The 22,102-nt window shown below is 37.9% G+C and overlaps 1 protein-coding gene across 6 annotated transcripts in view; it reads right to left on the bottom strand.

The window, feature by feature from the left end:
* The window catches only part of LOC121373212 (A disintegrin and metalloproteinase with thrombospondin motifs adt-1-like), a 62,346-nt gene that overhangs the window by 22,349 nt on the left and 17,895 nt on the right, over nt 1-22,102 (bottom strand). For 4 of the 6 annotated variants that reach the window (XM_041499697.1, XM_041499693.1, XM_041499695.1 and 1 more), the window contains exons 2-8: nt 18,920-19,019; nt 14,871-15,446; nt 10,979-11,161; nt 7,783-7,965; nt 4,035-4,220; nt 2,266-2,448; nt 368-550 (exon numbers count right to left, since the gene is read on the bottom strand). In XM_041499697.1, coding sequence (XP_041355631.1) covers nt 368-550; nt 2,266-2,448; nt 4,035-4,220; nt 7,783-7,965; nt 10,979-11,161; nt 14,871-15,446; nt 18,920-18,998 — 1,573 coding nt within the window. In that variant the 5' untranslated portion in view covers nt 18,999-19,019. The remainder of the gene's footprint in view (nt 1-367; nt 551-2,265; nt 2,449-4,034; nt 4,221-7,782; nt 7,966-10,978; nt 11,162-14,870; nt 15,447-18,919; nt 19,020-22,102) is intronic. The other 2 variants (XM_041499694.1, XM_041499696.1) reach the window with 2 other exon arrangements.

Consider the following 22,102-nt stretch of genomic DNA (forward strand, 5'->3'; position numbering starts at 1 on the left):
AATGTTTGTCAATCTACAGAAAATGAAAATGCATTCTACTAGCTGTTTGTAACTATATACAATATTTGACATATTAATCAGATGCATTGCCTGCACATATTAATAATTCTATATTATAACTGCATATAGCGTTTGATATACCAGTCAATTTAAGCACGCATGGACATGAAACTAACTCAATATTCACACTGTCATTGCTTTGTAACTACACGGTTGCACTATTTAATGGTAGCTTGTACTGATAGTTTGTAAATGTACACAGTATTTTATATATCAATCAATAGTACTATTTTGACATACCAATAACTCCAGTGGATGCTTGATTCTATTGCTAGATATATTCTAGTTATACGAACTGTGTAATTACCTCCACGACAGTTGCCTCCTGTACAATCTTCACTGATGGTGTCGCTACTGGGTCCACTACACTGCAGCCCTCCTCCTGAGGGGGCGGGGTTTGTACAAGATCTGGTCAGGGAAACGGTTCTCTTACAGTTTGATTGACAGAAATCAACCCTCTGTCTGAACCATGCTGACCACTGTCCATTCACTGTAATATACCAACGTATCAAAATTAATGGGTGCAAGAAGTGTTTTTTCAAGGTACAGAAATTAAAAATGCTTTCCACTAGTGGCTTGTAACTATATAACATAAGAACGGTCTCGGTGGCGTCGTGGTTAGGCCATCGGTCTACAGGCTGGTAGGTACTGGGTTCGGATCCCAGTCGAGACATGGGATTTTTAATCCAGATACCGACTCCAAACTCTGAGTGAGTGCTCCGCAAGGCTCAATGGGTGTAAATGACTTGCACCGACCAGTGATCCATAACTGGTTCAACAAAGGCCATGGTTTGTGCTATCCTGTCCATGGGAAGCGCAAATAAAAGATCCCTTGCTGCCTGTCGTAAAAGAGTAGCCTATGTGGCGACAGCGGGTTTCATCTAAAAAACAGTGTCAGAATGACCATATGTTTGACGTCCAATAGCCGGTGATAAGATAAAAAAATCAATGTGCTCTAGTGGCGTCGTTAAATAAAACAAACTTTACTTTTTCATTAATGGTAGCTTGTACTGATAGTTTGTAAATGTACACAGTATTTCATGAATCAAGCAATTATACTATTTTGAAATACCAATAACTCCAGTGAATGCTTGATTCTATTTCTAGACATATTCTAGTTATACGAACTGTATGATTACCTGTACATATAGCGTTTGATAAAGCAGTCAATTTAAGCACTCTTCGACAGGAAACTAACTCAATATTCACACTGCCGATGCTTTGTAACTACACGGATGCACTATTTAATGATAGCTTGTACTGGTACTTTGAAAATGTACACAGTATTTCACATATAAAGAAATAGTACTATTTTGACAAACCAATAACTCCAGTGAATGCTTGATTCTATTGCTATACATATTCTAATTACAGGTAGTACTAAACCAAATAACGTATGACTGGGTCAGAGGTCGAGATGCACCCAACTTTTAATAGAGAAGTGAACACCACAAATCCTGTGGTTGGTGATAAATGTGACTTTCATCTGGTAAAAACAAAATGCAATTTTATTTCATCTAGTACCACTGTGTCAAGTAGCCTTGTGCTTGAAACATGTATGGGGTACCTGTAAAAAAGTACTCGAAGTTTGTGTGGAAATAGGGTAGTCATAGACACTACCCGTTATCTCAGAAATGAGCAGCTTGACCCTCAGTTTTTTTCTGATTCATTTAAGGGTGAGGGGTGGTAGTATTTATATCCATGGCGTTTATGTCGATTGATACGCTGCAGGTAGGAGTTTTAGCCACATATGTTACTATTGTTGTCTATGGGATTTGATTTGGTAGTATACACCCAACCTACTTATCACAATTAATGGGTGCAACATGTGTGACAAAATGTTTGTCAATCTATAGACATTGAAAATGCATTTCACTTTTGATTTTAGAACTATGTACAATATTTCACATATTAATCAGAGGCATTGCGTGAACATATTAATAATTCTATGTTGCAACTGGATATAGCGTTTGGTATACCAGTCAATTTAAGCACTCTTGGACAGGAAACTAACACAATATGAACACTGTCAATGCTTTGTAACTACACGAATGCACTATTTAATGGTAGCTTGTACTGGTAGTTTGTAAATCTACACTGTGTTTCATATATCAATCAATAGTACTATTTTGATATACCAATAACTCCAGTGGATGCTTGATTCTGTTGCTAGATATATTCTAGCTATACGAACTGTGTGATTACCTCTAAAACAGTTGCCTCCTGTACAATCTTCACTGATGGTATCGCTGCTGGCGCCACTACACTGTAGCCCTCCTCCTGAGGGGGCGGGGTTTGTACAAGTTCTTGTCAGGGACACGGTTCTCTTACAGTTTGATTGACAGAAGTCAACCCTCTGTCTGAACCATGCTGACCACTGTCCATTCACTGTAATATAATAAATTATCACAATTAATGGATGCAACATGGGTAACAAAACATCTGTACATTTCTTACTGGTTGTAAGTACAAATTGTGTTTGATATATGTCACCGACAGTGTTTGAACATAGCAGTAACTGTCTATCAACACTGTCAATGAGGTGGCGGGAATTGAGCAGGTTCTTGTGAAGGAGAGACGTCTCTTACAGTTTGATTCACCAGTACCAACAGTCGTGCTAGGCCAGGTTGACCACTGCCCTTAAACTGTAATATATATATATTATATATATATATACGCACACATGTACACATATATACACTGTAAACCGGATTAATATTGCGATGAATTGATACACTGTCTGGAAAAGCGGTATTTTCTGTTACTCAACATCAAACAATTGTCTCCAGGACTGGGTAAAAAGGAACACAGCTCACGACTTTAGTTTTGTTAACAATTAAAATATACCTTTGGTAGCCAAAACAATTAACCTTTAGTCGCAAAGTGATTGGAGAGGCGCTCTTTAATAAATAATAGAAGATAAAAAACACAACTTAATTAAGCCTGTGTAGTAACATGTTGTTTTTGCATATTTTGAGCTTCATTTCCGGAAATCTGCAATAATTTAATTACATGTAGAGTACACAGATATTAGGGGTCATGATTGGCGAAACGGAAGATGTCTGTTACGTCAATAAATTGAAAGATAATAAGTATGACTCTATTTTGTTTGTTTTTCTCCATGGTTTAATAGTTTAAAGATAATCAGACACCACCTAAGCACACTCTAACATGGAAAATAACGCATGCGTATAAATATAACGACTTGAGGTTGGGCGTAAACAACGCAAAATTAATTCTAATACGTTTTTTCCCCGGTTTACAGAATGTACATATATAACGATCAATGGGTAGAAGACGTGTAACAATATTTGATCTTCTACAAAAAAAATATACACACAGTGGTTAGTTTAATAACTGTCTATAATGCTTGATAAAAAATAGTACCAGTCACAGATAAGAATGACAAAACCCAGAGCCAGTTTAAGGATCTGCGAGGCCTGTATCACAAACAACAGCGTGGGCCCTTCCCAGGATGCATATTTTGCAAACGACTCGGGGGAAAATGACCTAGGGAAAATAAATGTACACATCACCGCGGGGCCCCATGATGCGCGGGGCCACTAGCACGTGTTACATGTACTACTAGTATAAACCGGCTCTGGCAAAATCATGAGCATAATCAAGAGTCTTAACTCGGCACAAATCACAGATGTTTTGACAAGGTTGTCATTGCCAAGGTTTCATCAGTTGCTCAGGTTCTTGTCGTTTTCGTCACAGCTCACGTCTTAGCAGATCTATTCAGTATGCAAGAAAAGTGTAGCTTTTCTCTGAACAATTATTCTTAAATTCTACACACCCTCTACTTTATGCCAACATATCTAGAAATGAAGGTATTTACACCATTCTATATGTGTATCTTGGAGGGCATGGAAAGCTTTTTTCTGGACACATTCTAGTTGCACAAACCGTATTATTACGTGATCAACAGCTTCCAAAATCAATGTTTGTTTCTACGCGAACTACATGATTACCTGCTGGACCGCAGCTTCCGCCAGTGCAGGCTTCTCTGATAGTATCACTACTGGGTCCACTACAGTCCCTCCCTCCTCCTGAGGGGGCAGGATTTGTACACGTTCTTGTCAAGGACACAGTTCTCTGACAGTTTGTCTGACAGAAGCCAACATTCGATCTAACCCAGGCTGACCATTGTCCATCCACTATAATATGACAAATTATAACAATCTGTGCGTGCAATGTGAATAACAGAATGTTGAGCACTTACAAAAAAGATATACAGTCTACAAATCTATTATGACCAGGCCATACACTGTGTTTGATGTATTAGGTTGGATAAGTGGTTAATAATCAGATCATTCCGTATTTGAAATATCCACCACAAGCAATGCATGGACACGAATATAACCCAGTATACAGCAGTGCCGCATCAGACACTGTACAGTCTACATTTTGTGCTAGTTTTGATTTAGTAAACTAGTCTGGGAGTAACAGTCCTCTTTGAGTTGTGCAGGATGGATTTATGTTCCAGGAAAAAGGATCTCTCGTCAGTGACGTTCTGCTATAGACGGGGCGCTAGATAAAGATTCATGGAACGAACCACTATTTTGTCTAATACCCATTCGACTCTGAATTGTGCAGACATGGTTTTCATTATGGATTATGATTTTGTCATTCAGATTCTGAGAGTGCAACTGCCCCACCCTCAGCCAAGTAGATACTGCCACTCCTAAAGTCATGCCATACACAGTGTGCAATATAATATACAGGCACTTGTTGAACATTTAAATAACCCAATATACACTAAGTGTCTTGTGTATCAGGCACAGGAACTGCGTGAATATAGAAATAACCAAATATACACACTAGGAATGTTTGATATCTCAGTCACAAACACAGGTTGGTCATAGAAATAACCCAATATACACACAGTTAATGTTTGATATATCTATCACAAGCACTGGTTGGACAGAGAAATTTCCCAATATACACACTAACAATGTTTGATATTTCAGTCGCAAAGACTGGTTGGTCACAGAAATAACCCAATATACACAGTATCAATGTTTGATAAATTAGTCGCAAACACAGGTTGGTAATAGAAATAACCCAATATACACACTCGGTGTTTGATATATCAGTCACAACACTGGTTGGACATAGAAATAACCCAATGTACACACTCAGTGTTTGATATATCAGTCACAAACAGTGATAGGACAAAGAAATAACCCAATATACACACTCAGTGTTTGATATATCAGTCACAAACAGTGATAGGACATAGAAATAACCCAATATACACACTCAGTGTTTGATATATCAGTCACAAACACTGGTTGAACACAGAAATAACCCAATATGCACACTCAGTGTTTGATATATCAGTCACAAACAGTGATAGGACATAGAAATAACCCAATATACACACTCAGTGTTTGATATATCAGTCACAACACTGGTTGGACATAGAAATAACCCAATGTACACACTCAGTGTTTGATATATCAGTCACAAACAGTGATAGGACAAAGAAATAACCCAATATACACACTCAGTGTTTGATATATCAGTCACAAACAGTGATAGGACATAGAAATAACCCAATATACACACTCAGTGTTTGATATATCAGTCACAAACACTGGTTGAACACAGAAATAACCCAATATACACACTCAGTGTTTGATATATCAGTCAGAAACAGTGATAGGACATAGAAATAACCCAATATACACACTCAGTGTTTGATATATCAGTCACAACACTGGTTGGACAAAGAAATAACCCAATGTACACACTCAGTGTTTGATATATCAGTCACAAACAGTGATAGGACAAAGAAATAACCAAATATACACACTCAGTGTTTGATATATCAGTCACAAACAGTGATAGGACATAGATATAACCCAATATACACACTCAGTGTTTGATATATCAGTCACAAACAGTGATAGGACATAGAAATAACCCAATATACACACTCAGTGTTTGATATATCAGTCACAACACTGGTTGGACATAGAAATAACCCAATGTACACACTCATTGTTTGATATATCAGTCACAAACAGTGATAGGACAAAGAAATAACCCAATATACACACTCAGTGTTTGATATATCAGTCACAAACAGTGATAGGACATAGAAATAACCCAATATACACACTCAGTGTTTGATATATCAGTCACAAACACTGGTTGAACACAGAAATAACCCAATATACACACTCAGTGTTTGATATATCAGTCACAAACAGTGATAGGACATAGAAATAACCCAATATACACACTCAGTGTTTGATATATCAGTCACAACACTGGTTGGACAAAGAAATAACCCAATATACACACTCAGTGTTTGATATATCAGTCACAACACTGGTTGAACACAGAAATAACCCAATATACACACTCAGTGTTTGATATATCAGTCACAAACAGTGATAGGACATAGAAATAACCCAATATACACACTCAGTGTTTGATATATCAGTCACAACACTGGTTGGACAAAGAAATAACCCAATGTACACACTCAGTGTTTGATATATCAGTCAGTGATAGGACACCAAATATACACACTCAGTGTTTGTCAAAACCAAACTATATCACCAAATATACACACAGTGTTTGATATACAGTGATAGGACATAGATATAACCCAATATACACACTCAGTGTTTGATATATCAGTCACAAACAATGATAGGACATAGAAATAACCCAATGTACACACTCAGTGTTTGATATATCAGTCCAAACACTGATAGGACATAGAAATAACCCAATATACACACTCGGTGTTTGATATATCAGTCACAAACACTGATTGGTCACAGAAATAACCCAATGTACACACTCAGTGTTTGATATATCAGTCACAAATACTGATAGGACATAGAAATAACCCAATATACACACTTGGTGTTTGATATATCAGTCACAATCACTGATCGGTCACAGAAATAACCCAATGTACACACTCAGTGTTTGATATATCAGTCACAAATACTGATAGGACATAGAAATAACCCAATATACACACTTGGTGTTTGATATATCAGTCACAATCACTGATCGGTCACAGACATAACCCAATATACACACTCAGTGTTTGATATATCAGTAACAAACACTGATTGGTCACAGAAATAACCCAATGTACACACTCAGTGTTTGATATATCAGTCACAACACTGATAGGACATAGAAATAACCCAATATACACACTTGGTGTTTGATATATCAGTCACAATCACTGATCGGTCACAGAAATAACCCAATGTACACACTCAGTGTTTGATATATCAGTCACAAATACTGATTGGTCACAGAAATAACCCAATATACACACTCAGTGTTTGATATGTCAGTCACAAACACTGATTGGTCACAGAAATAACCCAACTTACACACTCAGTGTTAGATATATCAGTCCAAACACTGATAGGACATAGAAATAACCCAATATACACATTTGGTGTTTGATACATCAGTCACAAACACTGATTGGTCACAGAAATAACCAATATACACTCAGTTAATGCGTTATGTATAATTATAATTAGTCAGAATCATAGAATATAGAATAACCCAATATACACATTGTCAATGATTGATATATCTATAACAAGCTTGTCACAGATATAGTAACAAAATTAAATAATACAAAAAAAAAAAAAACCCCACAAAACAAACAAAACAAACAAACAAACAATACAAAACATATATTTTTGCTGGTACAAAGTGTATGATTACCTGTACGACACGAGCCTCCTGTACAATCTTCTCGGATGGTATCAGTACTGGCCCCACTACACTGCTGTCCCCCTCCTGACGGGGCGGGGTTTGTACAAGATCTTGTCACGGTCACAGTTCTTTTACAGGCTGATTCACAGAAGCCAACAGTCGTCCTAGTCCAGGCTGACCACTGTCCATTCACTGTAATATAAGACATTATAAGAATTAATAGGTGAAACATGTGTAACAAAATGTTCCTCAGTCTACAGAAACTGAACATGTCAAGTCCCTTGACTGACCGTTATGTACAGGTTCGACTATCTATCACATGTGTATGTATGTATGTCTATATATATATATATATATATATATATATATATATATATATATATATATACATACATACATACATACATACATACATACATATACATATATAATTATATCTATATCTATATCTATAGCTATATATATATATTATATATATATATATATATATATATATATATTATATATATATATATATATATATATATATCTATATATATTATTTACGCTTCGCACCTCTACTTTCTTTCACCAATTTGGCCACCCACACCCTATTTCTTGAACCTACGCGAGATTGCTTGGATGACAAGAAAGCAGAACTGGTAAAAAACGGTCCGGTTATTTTATATATATCTCGCGTAGGGTCAAGATATGGGGTGTGGGTGGCCAAATTGGAGAAAGAAAGTAGAGTTGCGAAGCGGAAATAATGTGTGAAACAAATGTACTTAGTGTTATTTTGCATTCAGTGTTTTATTTATTAGTTCCATTCCACCATGACATATGTAAAATACGTCAACGTTCATTTTATCATTTAGTTTCTATTATTTAGATATGTATGTACATACCTTCTTTTTTTTTTCTTTTTTTAACCTTCCAATAAATACATGTAGCCTATATGCCGAGGCATATATTTCAAATTCATCTGGGTTATCTTTTTGTTTTGTTTTGTTATTTACTTACTTTTACAATATACGCAAAATGAAAGTACTACAGGCGTTGAAGATGCCAATAGCTGGATTGGGATGGAACGGAATGACGTGGGATGTAGTGACAGTGATATATATTAATTTGTCTTTTAACTGGGGATGCATAGTTTTCAGAGTTCAGAGGTAGGCAGCGAAGCACATGCTTCTTACAATATTAAGCGAAATTAACCAGCTGCAATGCAGTTTCAAATTTGAACTCTAATATATTAAACTCGAAAAACTCCCTGAAACTCATACTATTTCATCGTCCCCATCAAGATTATCGAAGTTTGACTTCGATAACTCGGTCTTGAAGGGGACGAGAAAATAGTACGCGAATATATATATATATATATATATATGTATGTATGTATGTATGTATGTATGTATGTATGTATGTATGTATGTATGTATGTATGTATGTATGTATGTATGTATACTATACTATATATATATATATATATTATATATAATATATATATGTATATGTATATATATATATATACACACACACACACACACACACACACACACACACAGACACACACACCACACACACATATATATATATATCAATACATACATGAACACACACACACACACACACACACACATATATATATATATATATATATATATATATATATATATATATATATATATATATATATATATATAATATCAATACATACATGAACACACACACACATATATATATATATATATATCAATATATCAATACATACATAAACACACACACACACACACACACACACACACACACACACACACACACACACACACACACACACAGACATACTCACGCACAGTGTTTTACCAATCTTACCACAATATTTAATTATAACGTAATTAATGACTGATTATTTAAGAATTGACCGCAATTATTTTTTGGTTCATGCAAGTATGAACCGAAAAAACGATGTATGATCCCGCGGTCAAATCTTATAATTAAATTTATATGCATACTTTAACAATACATAATTGAATTTATTTCGTTTAGCTTTAAATACGCCTGTAGTATTGTTTGTGTAAACTGCATTGATACTTATGTCGCGTAAGAATGCGAACGTTCATTCACTATTATTTGAATCAGGTGATTTTTTGTAAATGACGTCATTTCCTCTAGCTGCTGTGCATTTTTACGGATCATTTAGTTATACTGGAAGAAATTGTCTTATTCGTGTTTAGTTTATATTTTATGAAAGTGAATGAAGGGAACGTGTCTAACATTTATGCTGTCGGTGGAACCGTTTAATTTTTACCAACAGCTGTTGAACATCGCTTACAAGTAAGTTACAGGCGTGAAGTTTCTTACATGATTTCTTTGGCCAACGACCGAGTCTCATGTCATGATTAGCGAAGAGGTTTTTTGTTGTGTTTTTTTTAAATCAATGCGTATAGATCGATATGTCTACTCTGTTATAGCATTTTCCATTAATTTATCGTATACATTTTTTGTAGCTTTCACGTGTGTGTGTGTTTTCTTCAAAATATCTAAATATGAATGCCAAAATAATCCGGCTTGTTGCACAAAAGTAGTGCGAGTCGGGGGGTGGGGGGGGGGGGGGGGGGGGGGGGGGGGGAATAGTAGGCGTGGCTTACTTTTTTGGGGTTCATCGAAATATGAACGAAAAAAAGTAAGCACTTCTGGACCAATCAGATTGCTGTAAAGTGTATAGACGCAAAGAAAATTTAATTATATATATATAATTGGACTTTAATTTTTACACACACATACACGCTCACGCACGCACACACACATACATACACATCTGCTGCCATATTTCGACGCATACATATCCTCCCAAACACGCACGCTCGCACGCACGCACACACACACACACACATTGTTTTGTCCGATATTGACTGTGAAGTGCGTGCTCAGTGGAAACAGATACATATGATAGTAACTACATTTATTTATTTTGCTTCCGTAAAAGGTGCTTATATGCTGGCATAAATGTACTTATATATGATATCAAATGGATTAAAAAGCGTTTTGTGAATAAGGATATGCACATTAATATGAAGAATAAATAATATTCGGAATCGAGGGGTTAGTGTCGAGACACCCGAAATCCCTCCAGGGTGGATAGAATGGACTCGTGACCTATGAATAAATTCTCTGTTAGAAATGTCTTAACAATGGCAGAACACTGAGAACAGTGTTGTTAATTTACCTATACGACAGTTGCCTCCTGAACAGGATTCTGTGATGGTGTCACTAGTGACTCCACTACACTGCTGTCCGCCTCCTGAGGGGGCGGGGTTTGTACAAGTTCTTGTCAAGGACACGGATCTCTGACAGTTTGATTGACAGAAGCCAACATTCGATCTAATCCAGGCTGACCACTGTCCGTTCACTGTAATAATAAAATAAATTATAATTATTAATGGGTGCAAGATGTTTGACTACCAACGGAAAGTATACACAGCAGTGAAAGTATACACAGCAGTGGAAGTAGACACAGCAGTGAAAGTAGACACAGCAGTGAAAGTATACACAGCAGTGGAAGTATACACAATAGTGAAAGTAGACACAGCAGTGAAAGTATACACAGCAGTGGAAGTATACACAGCAGTGGAAGTATACACAGTAGTGGAAGTATATACAGCAGTGAAGGTAGACACAGCAAAGTATCTACAGCAGTGAAAGTATACACAGCAGTGGAAGTATACACAACAGTGGAAATATACACAGCAGTGAAATATACACAGCAGTGAAAGTATACACAGCAGTGGAAGTATATACAGCAGTGAAAGTATACACAGCAGTGGAAGTAGACGCAGTAGTGGAAGTATACACAGCAGTGGAAGTAGACGCAGTAGTGGAAGTATACACAGCAGTGGAAGTATAAACAGCAGTGGAAGTAGAAACAGCAGTGAAAGTAGAAACAGCAGTGAAAGTAGAAACAGCAGTGAAAGTATACACAGCAGTGGAAGTATACACAGCAGTGGAAGTATACACAGTAGTGGAAGTATATACAGCAGTGCAGGTAGACACAGCAAAGTATCTACAGCAGTGAAAGTATACACAGCAGTGGAAGTATACACAACAGTGGAAATATACACAGCAGTGAAATATACACAGCAGTGAAAGTATACACAGCAGTGGAAGTATATACAGCAGTGAAAGTATACACAGCAGTGGAAGTAGACGCAGTAGTGGAAGTATACACAGCAGTGGAAGTAGACGCAGTAGTGGAAGTATACACAGCAGTGGAAGTAGAAACAGCAGTGGAAGTAGAAACAGCAGTGAAAGTAGAAACAGCAGTGAAAGTATACACAGCAGTGGAAGTATACACAGCAGTGTCCATTTACAGAAATATAAAAGTGATTTTGTCCACAGTTCTCACATTTTTAAGTCTAGTCTTCGTGGAACAATATTGTAAGTGTTCTGTGTTGTAGATTTTGATAGTAAAATCATGACGTCTTTAAGTCCCGTCTGCTTTGAAAAATAGTGTAAGTATTCAAAGTAGTAGACTTTGATAGTAAAATCATCACGTCTTTAAGTCCTGTCTGCCTAGGGAAATAGTGTAAGTTTCAAAGTCGTAGACTCTGATGGTGAAATCATGACGTCTTCTGACCGGCCTCGGTGGCGTCGTGGTTAAGCCATCGGTCTACAGGCTGGTAGGTACTGGGTTCGGATCCCAGTCAAGGCATGGGATTTTTAATCCAGATACCGACTCCAAACCCTGAGTGAGTGCTCCGCAAGGCTCAATGGGTAGGTGTAAACCACTTGCACTAACCAGTGATCCATAACTGGTTCAACAAAGCCCATGGTTTGTCCTATCCTGCTTGTGGGAAGCGCAAATAAAAAATCCCTTGCTGCCTGTCGTAAAAGAGTAGCCTATGTGGCGATAGCGGGTTTCCTCTAAAAAAAAAACAGTGTCAGAATGACTATATGTTTGACATTCAATAGCCGATGATAAGATGTGCTCTAGTGGCGTCGTTAAATAAAACAAACTTTACGTTTTCGTCCAGAGGTTTGTGTTTTAATAAGTGATATATTATACCAACTTCATCATTCGAAGAACATTATACAAGCCTATTTGAAATTAACAACCAGCTTAGAGTTATGGAAAAAATAGTAAGAAAGCAGTTAGGCTTATATTTGTTTACTCTTTATTAAATGTTTTATTTTGGTTTGTTTTATTATGTAATATAAAGTTTGTTTTGGTGAACTAAACTACTAGAGTACATTTAAACGTATAAAACATAGAACACTTACAATATTGCCACACGAGGACTGGAGTTATAAGTGTGATGATTGTACTATCAATGTGTACAACATAGAACATTTACAATTTTCTCTCTCGGACATTGGAATTAAAAGACGTGATTATTTTACTATCAAAATCTACAAAATAGAACACTTACAGTATTTTCCTAACCAGACAGGACTTAAAAACGTCATGATTTTACTATCAAAATCTACAATTTTTAACATTTACAATATTGTCTTACGAACATTGGAGTCAAAAGCGTGATGATTTTACTATCAAGGTTTACAACTTTGAAAACTTACACTATTTCCCTAAGCAGACAGGACTTAAATACCTTATGATTTTACTATCAAAGTCTACTACTTTGAAACTTACACTATTTCCCTAGGCAGACAGGACTTAAAGACGTCATGATTTCACCATCAAAGTCTACTACTTTGAAACTTACACTATTTCCATAAGCAGACAGTACTTAAATACGTCATGATTTTACTATCAAAGTCTACAACTTTGAACACTTACACTATTTCCATAAGCAGACAGTACTTAAAGACGTCATGATTTTATTATCAAAGTCTACAACTTTGAAAACTTACAGTATTGTTCTACAAACATTGGAGTCAGAAGACGTCATGATTTCACCATCAGAGTCTCCGACTTTGAAACTTACACTATTTCCTTAGGCAGACAGGACTTAAAGACGTGGTGATTTTACTATCAAAGTCTACTACTTTGAATACTTACACTATTTTTCAAAGCAGACGGGAGTTAAAGACATCATGATTTTACTATCAAAATCTAAAACACAGAACACTTACAATATTGTTCCACGAAGACTAGACTTAAAAATGTGAGAACTGTTGAAAGTCTATTATCAACTGACCACCTTGACCTATGTACCAAGGAAATAGAAACATGCAGACTGGTTTTACAGTGATTTATGAGTACATTTAAAGGTATAAAACATAGAACACTTACAATATTGTTACACGGAGACTAGACTTACAAATGTGAGAACTGTTGAAAGTTTATTATCAACTGACCACCTTGACCTATGTACCATGGAAATAGAAACACGCCGACTGATTTTACAGTGATTGATGAGTGCATGTCATCACAGCCACATTTTATTCCAATTAACTCTGTCTTGTGCTAGTTTTGATTTAGTAAACTAGACTGGGAGTGAGAGTCCTCATTTGGGCGTGTTAAAAAGGATGACATTGTATTATCCAGTAAATAATCTTCTCAGGAGTGGTAATCCTCCTATATACGATGCAATTGATAAAGATTCAGGGAATTAACCAATATTTTGCCAAATGCCCATTCGACTGTACTGTGCAGAGATACGTTATTAATATGTGGATAAATGTTTTATCGTTCAGATTTATTTTACTTTCAAGTTCTACAACATACAAGATCTCTTACCTACAACATAGACAAAGAGAGTTATTAAACGCTTGAGGTCTGAAATATTTTACTATTAAGGTCTATAGTATAGAACTCTTACCAACACCATCGACAAAGAGAGTTGTTAAACGCGTGAGGTCTGACATATTTTACCATCAAGGTCTACAGCATAGAAAATACTCTTACCTACACCATAGACAAAGAAAGTTGATAAATGCTTGAAGTCTGACATATTTTACTATCAAGGTCTACAGCATAGAACTCTTACCTACACCATCGACAAAGAGAGTTGTTAAATGCTTGAAGTCTGACATATTTTACTATCAAGGTCTACAGCATAGAAAAAACTCTTACCTACACCATAGACAAAGAGAGTTATTAATCGTGTGAGGACTGACATATTTTACTATCAAGGTCTACAGCATAGAAGAACTCTTACCTGCACCACCCACGCAAACTGGAGTCAACTGCGTGAGAAGCGACGTGGTGAGGCTGTTGAAGTCTACTAACTCAACTGTGTTATTTTTCGTCAAACCAATAGCCAACAATTCCCGAGTAAACCTTCTCTTGCTGAGAGGCGAGCCAGCAGTGACGATACCCACAGCGTAGATTTCGATTCCTGCTCTTCTGGCTGTGTCTGCTGCAGAAGCTGTTTTCGTCTGGTCAAACGACAGACCGTCTGTGATGACAACCATTAACTGTGGGATGCCATTGATTTTTGTCCTGGAGAACATCTTCCTTGCCTCGTCGATACCTAAATGGGTGTATGTGCCCTGTGCTGGGTATCTCAGGAACTTGACTCTGTTCAGTATTGCCGTGCCCGTTGCGAGTTCTATTTTCCCATCTGGCGCCACGCTTGTGCTGTAGACGATCACACCAAACCGGGCCTCACTCGCAGTGGCACTGGTTTGGGTGATGAAGTCCTGTACAATCGTCTTCACCTTCTCCCAGTTCTGGAATCCCACGCTTTGAGACCCGTCGAGAACAAAAATCACATCCAAGCGGTCGGGACATACTGAAATGAGTTCAAAACATGTTATCGAAAACTTATGGTTTTAAGTAAAAATAAAATTTTAAGTCTGAAAATGTAGTTGAGGTTTTTTTTTAATTTTAATTGTGTAGCTGTCGTATCATTCCTGTTACACAAGTGAACCGGATAACACACTAACCCCTAAAACCCCCAACAAAAAAACCAAAAACAACCCAACACACAACAAACAGAAAATTGTCACTATACAATAACAATAACACCCCTAACCCCACAAAAAAAACCCGTCAACAAAACAAATCAGGAAAAAAAATAAAAACAACCCACAACCCCCCCCCCCCCCCCAAAACAACAACCCAAAAACCCAACAACAATACTCCGTCCCCATCCCCCAACCACAACAAACCCAAACCCCAACAAAAAGAAAACGAACAAAAAAAAACCAACATCAAAACAAATCAGGAGAAAAAAGACAAAATAACCCCCAACGCCCACTAAACGATTCCCGGTGGACCCATTGGGCCCCCCAAAAAAAAAAGTCACACGACTGGTAAAGCAAATACTATGTGCTATTCCCCCAAAATGGTGCACAACAAAAAAGATCCCACTGCTAATCAAAAAGAGTAGCCCAACAATTGGCGAAACCAACCAAACTCTCTCAAAAACCCAACCTACATTAAAGGGACATTCCTGATTTTTACTGCACGTGGGATGGTTTTAAGATGTCAACCCAGCACGTACCAATCTGAAGTCCGACCGCACAACTCTTACCAAACCTCTCCTGTACACGTTGTGTAGCACGTTTGGTATAGGATGTGAAAACTAATATACTAATCATCAAAAGACACGCGAATATTCTAATACGCATTTTGCATAATACAGTTAAAGGGACATTCCTGAGTTTGCTGCAATTTTAAAGATGTTATTGACTAAAAGAGACTTTTTTTAATCGATTGTAATTACATATAAAATATATTTTTCTTCATAAAATATTAAAGGCTGTATATTAAACGTGTTTTTGATTGTTCTAATATTTGTACTAGGTTAAATTTCATTTCATTTCCTAAAATATTTTGTTTCGTACGTACGAAATTATTTGAAGACCAAATTCAGTTCGGGCTTCTTACAAATATTAAGACGACCAGAAACACATTGAATATACAGACACTGATATTCTAAACAAGAAAATATATTTAATAAGTAAGTTTAATCTTAGAACTATTTTATTAGTCGGAAACATCTTACAGTGCAGCAAACTCAGGAATGTCCCTTTAATTCTAAAATAGTCTGTGAAAATGGATAATAGACACAAAAAGTAATGGAATTCAAACTGAATAGTTCAAAATGAATTAAAGAAAACTAAATTAAAGGGACAGACCCTAGTTTTTACACACTAAGGAATATTTTTCACTATTAGAGCCGTTTACGATCACTGAAATCAAACATTACTTATATTGCATTGCTTAGATTATTAATTTCCGTACAACCGAAGTGTTTCTGGTCATCTTGGTTTTTCTAATATCACAAAATGCATTTTTCATATTTTTAAAAACGCACGTGCGTCTAAGAAGTATCGGTTATGTAGTCGCATTTTAGTCTATTTTTAAGGGTATTTCATCGTCGCAGACTTTTGTTTCACTCAGTTGTATCCAAATTTGTTACAGATTTGTATATTAACCAAACTTAGTGTCCATTTGTACGTGTTGAAACTAGGGTCTAGGTGAAAAATTTGCCCTATTGTTTAAAAACTAGGGTCTGTCCCTTTAATATTTGAGTTTCTTTCGTTCGTCAGTATAGTTTAACTCCACCCTCAAGTAGTCACAAGTATGTGGGATACAAGTAGTCAAAGCGTCATTGTTTGATTGTGCTGGTGTTTGAAGAAGTAATGTAGCAAGCTGGGAGCCTATTTACATTAGGCATAATAACAGTATTTGTATGTGACACAAAACGGGGTTTTCAAGCAGTCAGTATATTGTGTAACCAAATACAGCAATTACCTTACCCACATTAGCTGTCGCTTAAGTACACTGGAGACGTTAGGGCAAGACGACATAAACACCACACCAGCTTCCAGTTTAAGCGTTTCTTTGTCAAAACTGTTTTGGAAATGATGAAATTGTTTTGGAAATGATGAAATTGTTTTCCAGTGCTTATAGAGGGTGGAACGTAGCCCAGTGGCTCAATGAGCGGTCGGTCTGGGATCGATCCCCGTCGGCTATTTCTCTTTCCAGCCAGTGCACCACGACTGGCATATCAAAGGCCGTGGTATGTACTACCCTGTCTGTGGGATGGCGCATATAGGAGGGAGGCTGGCTTTTGTTCGAATTAAACGAAAGTGTACGAATCTGGATAACATTTATTCGTACTAGCTTTCCTACCAAACACCTATATAGGGTTGGACACGAATCACTAAGCATTTTTACATGGATTACAACTAATGATGGAGAAAATATGTAGGATCTCAGGTTAGCACATTTTTTGTGCTAAAATAGTCCAAAAAGTTATATTTTTATTTGTCATTATTCAATAATATAAATATCACCATTAAAAACAACATACCTTAAAATAGTTTATACTAATCTATCTATCTATCTATCTATCTATCTATCTATCTATCTATCTATCTATCTATCTGATGCATCCATCCATCAATGTATCCATCCATCCATCCATCCATGTATCCATCCATGCATGCATCCATGCATCCTTCCATCCATCCATCCATCCTTCCATCCATCCATCCATCCATCCATCCATGCATCCATCCTTCCATCCATCCTTCCATCCAACCATCCATTCGTCCATGCATCCATCCATCCATCCATCCTTCCATCCATCCATCCATCCATCCATCCATGCATCCATCCTTCCATCCATCCTTCCATCCAACCATCCATTCGTCCATGCATCCATCCATCCATGCATCCATCCATGCATGCATCCATGCATCCATCCATCCCTGCATCCATCCATCCATCCCTACATCCATCCATCTATACGTCCATCCATCCCTGCATCCATCAATGTATCCATCCATCCATGCATTCATCCATCAATGTATCCATCCATCCATCCATCCATGCATCCATCCATGCATGCATCCATCCATGCATCCATCCATCCATCCATTCGTCCATCCTTCCTTCCATCCATCCATCCATCCATCCATCCATCCTTTCATCCATCCTTCCATCCAACCATCCATTCGTCCATCCACCCTCCATCCATGCATCCATCCATGCATCCATGCATGCATGCATCCATCCATCCATCCATCCATCCTTGCATGCAGCCATGCATGCATCCATGCATCCATCCATCCATCCAGCCATCCTTCTCTCGCTCCCTCCCTTCCTCCATCCACCCATCCATCCTTCCCTCCCTCCCTCCTTCCATCATTCCGTCTATCGATCCGTCCTTCCATTCATCCGTCCGTCCATCCATCCATCCATCCACCCATCCATCCATCCATCCATCCATCCAATCTGTTCTGTACTAACTTTGAGCTTGTACATGCGACCAATTCGTCAACGTCGCAAAGGCTAGCACAGCCAGGCAGATGCTAGCAGTCAACCTCATGTTTCCGTTGAGGCCCTAATACTGTAAAAAACAAAAAGTAAAAAACAGAATTAAGGAAGTGTTTTATTTAACGACGCACTCAGCACATTGTATTTACGGTTATAAGGCGTCAGACATATGGTTAAGGATCACACAGCTATTTAGAGAGGAAACCCGCTGTCGCCACTTCATGAGCTACTCTTTCCGATTAACAGAAATGGATCTTTTATATGCACCATCCCACAGACAGGATAGCACATACCACAGCTTTTGTTACACCAGTTGTGGAGCACTGGGTGGAACGAGAAATAGCCCGACGGGCATCGATCCCAAACCGACCGCGCATCAAGCGAACGCTTTACCACTGGACTACGTCTCGCCCCCTGCAGTACAAAGAGGTTAAGGTAGAACTGCACGTGCTTTACAGTGGCTGCTTGATAACTGTATCAAAGAATAAGGTTTGACCTGTGCAATTTAATGGTAATTTGCAAAGAAACTTTGTTGGAAAAACACAAAACACTTCAAAGGCACTACCCTGTGTTTTCGACAAATACATTCATTATAGAGTTATAAGCCAATTCGTTAATTCCCTTTGGACGTAACTGGACTATATTTCATTTCAACTTATTTTCGTGCTTACATCCAATTAAGGTTCAAGCACGCTGTCCTGGACAAACACACACACACACACAATACACACACACACACACAATACCACACACACACACACACACACACACACACACACACACACACACACACACACACACACACACACACCACAGCTGTCTGTCCAGGACAGAGTGTTAGTTGTTAGTAGTTAGTATGAGGGAAGAGGGTATAGTGGTCGTACACCTACCCATTGAGTCGTTAAAACTCGCTCTGGGTTACAGCCGGAACGGGGCTGCGATCCCAGTACCTACCAGCCTTATTTCCGATGGTTTAACCACGACCGGTAACGGAAAGTAAGTTCGTGTCTGTACAGGCATTATTCGGATTATCATGTATGTCTGCGAGGATTGGGCGTTGCCCACTTTAGCTGGGAATGCGAGAAATGTCTTGTTTTGATGTTACTTTAAGTATTTAGTACAAGCGTCTGAATCAAGGCATTAACTCTGCTTTCTTCTCATATAATGGCTCATGAACCTTGTTGTTCTCTACCCATTAATTTGAAATGGACGAACTGGTTTTTTCATGCATGAATCGATTCAACACTGGAATTTGCTTAATCGTTAAACAGCGTGGCTCTTTACAGATCAATTCCTCTCGAATTGTACTTATGTCCTGTATCCCTGTTGTTATAGTTATTAAAACAGGGGTTCCAGCTGTCTTTCTGGGGCTTAGTCGGACTTTAAATATTTTGGCTGTGGTTGGAATTTTTTTTAAAATTTTTTTGTAAACAGTCCGACGCACTTCATTTTGGTAGCCCGTCCAAAATTTTCAAATCACCGTAAAACCTTTTCGGCCGAGCACTTTAATTTTATTTTTCGACTTTAATTTTTTGTCCAGACATGAGTAGGATGAATCAGCTCATTTTGGCTTTAGGTCTTTGACCTAACTTCTAAACACGTTCAAAACACAAAATACTTTAAAGGCACTATCCGGAGTGTGTAGCCCTTTTAAAAAGGATTTCGACAAATGATATACCTCTCAAAACCGGACCCTCTGTAAACCGGAATTCCCCCCTAAACCGGACATTTTTCACGGTCCTTTTTTTAAAAATCAGTATAGAACTTAACCCCTCTAAACCGGATACCTCTTAACGCCGGTCATTTTACTTGGTCCCGAGGCTGTCCAGTTAGAGGGGTTTCACATACATATACACAGTCAAACTTCGATAACTCGAACTTGAAGGGGACGAGGAAATAGTGTGTGTGTGTGTGTGTGTGTGTGCGCGCACGCGCGCGTGTGTGTGTGTGTGTGTGTGTGTGTGTGTGTGTGTGCGCGCATGTGTGTGTGCGTGCGTGTATATGTGTGTGTGTGTGTGTGTATGTATGTGTATGTGTGTATGCGCGCGTGTGTGTGTGTGTGTGTGTATGTGTGTGTATGTATGTGTGTGTGTGCGTGTGTGTGTGTGTGTGTATCTGTGTGTGTGTATGTGTGTGTGTGTATGTGTGTGTGTATGTGCATGTGTGTGTGCGCGTGTGTGCGTGTGTATGTGTGTGTGTATGTGTGTGTGTGGTGTGTGTGATGTGTGTATGTGTGTGTATGTGTATGTGCGGTGTGTGTGGTGTGTGTGTATGTGTGGTGTGTGTGTGTGGTGTGTGTGGTGTGTGTGTGTATGTGTGGTGTGTGTGTGTGGTGTGTGTATGTGTGTATGTGTGGTGTGTGTGTGTGTGTGGTGTGTGTGTATGTGTGGTGTGTGTGTGTGGTGTGTGTGGTGTGTGTATGTGTGTATGTGTGGTGTGTGGTGTGTGTGTGTGTGTGTGTGGTGTGTGTGTGTGTGTGTGTGTGTTAACTTTACAATTTGGGGCGGGACGTAGCCCAGTGGTAAAGCGCTAGCCTGATGCGTAGTCAGTATGGGATTGATCCCCGTCGGTGGGCCCATTGGGCTATTTCTCGTTCTAGCTCAAAGGCCGTGGTGTATGCTATCCTGTATGTGAGATGGTGCATATAAAGGATCCCTTGCTAGTAATGGAAAAAAAATGTAGGGGGTTTCATCTCTAAGACATTATGTAAAAATTACCAAATTTATAACGTTCAATAGCCTATGATTAATAAATCTATGTGCTCTAATGGTGTCGTTAAACAAACAAACAAACAAACTACTAGTAAAGAAACTTTAACTTTTTAACTTTACAATTTTCCCTTTATGTCGAGCAATATACCTTCTACTCCAGTTTTTGGTGTTTACATATCACAACTTCTAAGATATCTTAAATGGACATTCTTCCTGAGTTTGTTGCATTGTAAGATATTTCCGACTAATAAAATAGTTCTACGATTAAACTTACATATTAAATATATTTTCTTGTTTAGAATATCAGTGTCTGTACATTCAATATGTTTCTGGTCGTCTTAATATTTGTAAGAGCCCAAAATGGATTTTGTCTTCAAATAATTTCATACGTACAAAAAAACCCACCCAACCTATTTTATGAAATAAATTGAAATTTAACCTAGTA

Source organism: Gigantopelta aegis, chromosome 5, assembly GCF_016097555.1.
Source record: "Gigantopelta aegis isolate Gae_Host chromosome 5, Gae_host_genome, whole genome shotgun sequence".
Classification (NCBI taxonomy): Eukaryota; Metazoa; Mollusca; class Gastropoda; order Neomphalida; family Peltospiridae; genus Gigantopelta; species Gigantopelta aegis.